Source organism: Papio anubis, chromosome 20 (assembly GCF_008728515.1).
Source record: "Papio anubis isolate 15944 chromosome 20, Panubis1.0, whole genome shotgun sequence".
NCBI lineage: Eukaryota > Metazoa > Chordata > Mammalia > Primates > Cercopithecidae > Papio > Papio anubis.
Genome location: NC_044995.1, coordinates 781,941 through 787,060, shown reverse-complemented (window position 1 = coordinate 787,060; position 5,120 = coordinate 781,941). Strand labels below are relative to the sequence as shown.

Genomic DNA, 5,120 nt, shown 5'->3' with positions numbered 1-5,120 from the left:
TAGTAGGGACAGAGTTTGTCTATATTGGTCAGGCTGGTCTCGAACTCTCGACCTCAGGTTATCCTCCCGCCTCGGCCTCCCAAAGTACTCGGATTACAGGTATGAGCCACTGCACCTGGCCAAACTTTCTTATATTTAAATGCCTATCTTTACAAAATAGTACCAGTGAGCTTGTTCATCTGTTTATGCCTTTATTGGCCAAATAAATAGCCACAGTGCAAAATCTCCGGGGTCACTACTGTGTTCCCAGCATGTCCTGTACATGAAGCCGGACAACACATGTGATGAGGAATCATTGCTGGGGATGCTGCTTTCTACAACAGAACTCTAAGTATCCGGTGAAAACAATGAGCGAGGCCTGTTTATGTCTGAGTTTTATTGAATTTTGAAATTGCATGAGTCATTTCTTTTTCTTTCTTTTCTTTTTTTTTGCGGGGGGGTGGGGACGGAGTCTCCCTCTGTTGCCTAGGCTGCACTGCAACCTCCACGCCTCAGGTTCAAGTGATTCTCTTGCCTCAGCCTCCCAAGTAGCTGGGATTACAGGTGCCTGCCACCAGGTCCAGCTATTCTTTTTGTAGTTTTAGTAGAGATGGGGTTCTGCCATGTTAGCCAGGCTGGTCTTGAAATCCTGACCTCAGGTGATCTGCCTACCTCGGCCTCCCAAAGTGCTAGGATTACAGGTGTGAGCCGCCATGTCCGGCCTTGATTGACTAATTTTTAGCTCCCTGGATCATGAGCCTTGTCAATCTCCTTGACCCCTGAACCCACGTGGATCCTGCTATGAGGAGATGAGAGCAGCCAGGGGTCTGACACAGCGGATGCATCTCGAAGGGACCTGACTTGTGTTAACCAAGGTCATGGGTTCCCTGTATACATCAGCAGCGGGTTCATTCACTCACAAGAGCCGATCAGCAGCGGCCCATGGAAACATCCATCAGAACCTGTGTCCCCTCCTGGTTGGAGGGGAGGTAACTACAAGAATGAATAGTAGGGGCCAGAGTGGCCTCAAAGGACCAAAGAGGAGGCTGTGGGGTCATCCAGGAGGGAGGGATGGTGGCTGGACAAGGCGGGCAGCCCGGGAGCCGGGAGGAGTGGGTAGACTCGCTGACATTGGTCATGCGGGGCCCCAGCCCTGGGAAGGAACAAGGATGACTCCTGGGGTCTGACTGGCGGTGCCTCTCCTGAGATGGGGACCCCAACCACAGGTCACAATGCTGACTCCCCAACCCCGCGTGGAATGCCACCTCGCCTGGGCCCACGAGGGTGAAACCAAGGCTGTGTTGCCCACTGAGGTTCCCCAGCTCCTAGCACAGCTTGGCAGGCAGTACCTGATCAGTGATGAAGGATTCATCCATCATTCAGCTCCTCCAGGGGGGGGGACTGCAGGGCAGGGTGGGAAAGGGGGGGCCCCGGCAGGGTGGGCCAGGGTGGGCACAGCACAGAAGTGATTTAAGAGCCAAGCACTTGTCAGTACACACTTGTGTTTGGGAACAGAGCAGGACGCAGGATGCAAGACCCTGGTCATCAACAAGGTGAGCGGGGGCAGGGGTGTGAGGGGTCTGAGCTGATCCTGTGGCCGAGGCTGCAGAGTGCAGATCTGGGCAGCCAGAGCAGGGCTGGGCCTGTGCGGGTGGCTTCCCGTCCTGCAGAGAGGGGAGCAGGGGCATTTGGAAATGAAAAAATCATGCACAGCTGGGCAGGCGTCTCGCCTGTGATCCCAGCTCTTTGGGAGAGCCAAGTTAGAGAGGGATCACTTGAGCCCAGGACTCTGAAACCAGCTGGGCCAGCACAGTGAGACCCGTCTTTGCAAAATACAAGAAGTTACCCCGGGTGGTGGTGCACACCTGTGGTCCCAGCTACTCGGGAGACTGAGGCGGGGGGATTGCTTGAGCCCAGGAGGTGGAGGCTGCCTTGAGCCGTGTTCACATCACTGCACTGCAGCCTGGGTGACAGAGTGAGATCCCCTCTCCAAGAAAAAGAAAGAAGGAAAGATATTAAACCATGCAGTTGAGTGGAGCAGATGACTGGGCAGGTGCCTGAACCCCTGCAAGTGTCAGGGTCCCTATAGCCCTTGGATGGGAGGGGAAGGGGCAGCGGGGGAGGGCTGAGCAGGCCTGAAGCAGCCCTGTCTGCTCCCAGGTGAGACGCCTAGGCTGCCTGCCTTCCCTTCTGTGGGGTCCCTAATAATACAGGAGCTGTTATCATGCCCATTTCCTAGATGTGGATCCTGAGGCCCAGAGAGGTGCAAGGTCTGGTCCGGATACCAGGCTGCCATCCGCGGTGCCGCCCCAGCCCACGCTGCCTGGGCTCCTGGCCTCGGGCAGGGGACGGGGTCCCTAGGCGGGGCCGGGGGCTCCCTGGGGCCTTCTCTGACCTGTTTCCCTCCCGCCCCCAGGCCCTCCCGTGGCCCCGGACCCTCCAAGGAGACAGCGGCAGGAGCGCACGGTCTACACTCAAAGCCAGCAGGAAATGCTAGAAAGTTACTTTCAGAACGACCAGTACCCGAACTATGACAAGAGACTGAATCTGGCGAAGGCACTCGGCCTCAAGGAGCACCAACTGCAGGTCTGACTCCCAGCCCCACCCCGCCCGCCCCAGTCACCCCAAGGAGCCTCTTCATCTCTCACTCACCGGGGCCTGGCCCGCCCGACCACCTCCTGCCCTGCCACACAAGGGGTCCCGCCAGTGTAGACCCGGGCTGCATCGAGTCCTGTTCCAACTCTCTGCCAACCCAAACCCGCCCACAGGATCGGCCCAAGCTGTCCCCCACGAGGTCTCCTGGTGCCCAGACCTCAGGCCCCCCTGAGAACCCGCGGTCCTCCCCTCGAACCCTCCCTGGCCCCCCGGGCTCCCGGGCAGCAGGCCCCGCTCCTCCCCTCCCACCCCACCCTCCTCCCCCTCTTTTCCCCTCCCTCTCCCCTCCCTTCTCCAGGCCTGTGAGCCGGGGTCCCTCTTATGGTGGGCGCGGGGTGGGGGTGAACACAGGGAGAGGCTTGAGGCCGGCCCCGCCGCCAAGCGGCTCACCGGACCGCGCGAGCCCCTCCTTCACACCTCCTCCCTGTCCCCTCTGCCCCCAGGTGTGGTTCAAGAATCGCCGCGCCAAACTAGCTCGGGAGCGGCGGCTCCAGCAGCAGCCCCAGCGCGTCCCTGGGCGGAGAGGCCGAGGAGCCCGCGCTGCACCCCTAGTCCCTGCAGCCTTCGCCTCCGTCCCTGGGGGTCCTGAGTTCCCGCAGAGCCGGGGTTCCTGGATCTCCCCTCAGCCAGGCCCCTGGGGAGTCCTCCCAGCAGCAGAACCCACGATCTACAGCCTCCACCGGACCTGGGGTGGCCCTGGGTGTGGAGCCCAGGAGGGCCTCCCGGCTGCCCAGGGTCCAGGCCCTGGCCCAATCCCAGCTCCTATCCCAGGCCCAGCCCAGATCCCAGGCCCTATCCCAGGCCCAGCCCAGATCCCAGGCCCAATGTCAGGTCCACTCTCAGGCTCAATGTTAGATCCAGGCTCGAGCCAAGGTTCATTCCCCGCCCCCATCTCAGGCCCAGGCCCAATCCCAGACCCAGTCCTAGGCCGAGCCCTGATGCCAGGTCCAGAATCACTCCCAGCCCCAGCCCCAGGCGCCACGTGGCCTCAGAGCCCCAATGCCTCCAACTTGTTGCCAGAAACCCAGTTATTCCCTGACTTCACGGAGCTGCTCCCGTCCATGGACCTGTTCGAGGAATCCTCACTCTTTACCTCGACATCTCAGTACGAAGAGAAGGATGGCTCCGTGGACGAAAATCACTCAGTCCTTGGGTCATTACTGGATTTATAGGGGGCCTGTGCCTGCAAAGTTCTTCAGATCCCAGAGGGCCTGGAGTGGCTGGTCTACACTGCTGGTGACTTTCTGCAGTGAATGCACCACCCTTTACCCACCCGGCTGCAGGCGGACATTTGCTGTCTTCACTGTGCAGCCATCACAGGTGGCCTGTGGATGTGCCTGCCCCTCATTTGAATTGAGCCTGAGCATTTCTCTGCTGGGATTGGAGTCACTGCTCACTGGGATGTTTGGCATTAGTGGATGCCACTTGAGAGCTTTGTAAAGGGCTTTTCCCAGCCCTCCTGCTCGTCAGCATCCTCCCCAACACTGAGGATTGTGAGACTTTTTAAATGTTTGTTGATCCAGTGACTTGTGGCTTTGCTGTGGTTGTAATATCCATTTCCCTGATGATTGAGAGATGGAGAAATTCTCATATGGGCATTAGGCATTTTCAAATAGTGACTATTTTTAGTTTTTTAAAAAAATTTTTTTCTTATTTTTATTAAATAGTGACTATTCATGGTCTTTTGGGCCCATTTTTTTGTAGTTGATTTCATATAAGTATTTTTTTGAGTCAGAGCCTTGCTTTGCTGCCCAGGCTGTAGTGCAGTGGCATGATCTTGGCTCACTGCAACCTCTGCTTCCTAGGTTCAAGTGATTCTCAGCCTCCTGAGTAGCTGGGACTACAGGTGCCAGCCACTATGCCTGGCTAATTGTTGTATTTTTAGTAAAGATGGGGTTTCACCATGTTGGCCAGGCTGGCCTTGAACTCCTGACCTTGAAGTGTTCCACCTGCCTCAGCCTCCCAAAGTGCTGAGATTAGAGGCATGAGCCACTGCACCCAGCCACGATGTTTTAACATAAAATTCCACTGGGAGTTAATATTCTGTGAGGCTCTCCTATTCTGTGGCTTGTCTTCTTGCTTTTGGTAAGTAGGTCACTGTGTGTAGCATTCAAAACATTCATCAGCAGATTGATACTTTAGTGGAAGAAAAAATCCAATTTAAAAATTAGACTTGATGGACAAAAACTGTTATAAAAGTTTCTTTTTTCTTTTTTTTTTTTTTTTGAGACGGAGTCTCACTCTGTCGCCCGGGCTGGAGTACAGTGGCCGGATCTCAGCTCACTGCAAGCTCCGCCTCCCGGGTTTACGTCATTCTCCTGCCTCAGCCTCCCGAGTAACTGGGACTACAGCGCCCGCCACCTCGCCCGGCTAGTTTTTTGTATTTTTTTAGTAGAGACGGGGTTTCACTGTGTTAGCCAGGATGGTCTCGATCTCCTGGCCTCGTGATCCGCCCGTCTCGGCCTCTATTTTTTCTTGAGACAGGG

The 5,120-nt window shown here is 56.5% G+C and overlaps 1 protein-coding gene across 1 annotated transcript; it reads left to right on the top strand.

Moving 5' to 3' along the window:
- The first annotated feature begins 1,507 nt into the window (after nt 1–1,507).
- LOC101000610 (tetra-peptide repeat homeobox protein 1-like) lies at nt 1,508–4,360 on the top strand. The gene is made up of 4 exons (XM_031660363.1): nt 1,508–1,532; nt 2,396–2,565; nt 2,748–2,815; nt 2,933–4,360. Exons 1-4 carry the CDS (start codon nt 1,508–1,510, stop codon nt 3,804–3,806), a joined length of 1,137 nt encoding a protein of 378 aa, XP_031516223.1. The 3' UTR covers nt 3,807–4,360.
- The last annotated feature ends 760 nt before the right edge of the window (nt 4,361–5,120 follow it).

What these genes read in the sequence shown, in the direction of transcription:
- LOC101000610 (XM_031660363.1), top strand. Translation starts at nt 1,508, where the DNA reads ATGCAAGACCCTGGTCATCAACAAG. An exon ending in AGACCCTGGTCATCAACAAG is followed by an intron (nt 1,533 to 2,395) that starts GTGAGCGGGGGC and finishes TCCCGCCCCCAG; the next exon opens with GCCCTCCCGTGGCCCCGGAC. An exon ending in TCAAGGAGCACCAACTGCAG is followed by an intron (nt 2,566 to 2,747) that starts GTCTGACTCCCA and finishes ACCCGCCCACAG; the next exon opens with GATCGGCCCAAGCTGTCCCC.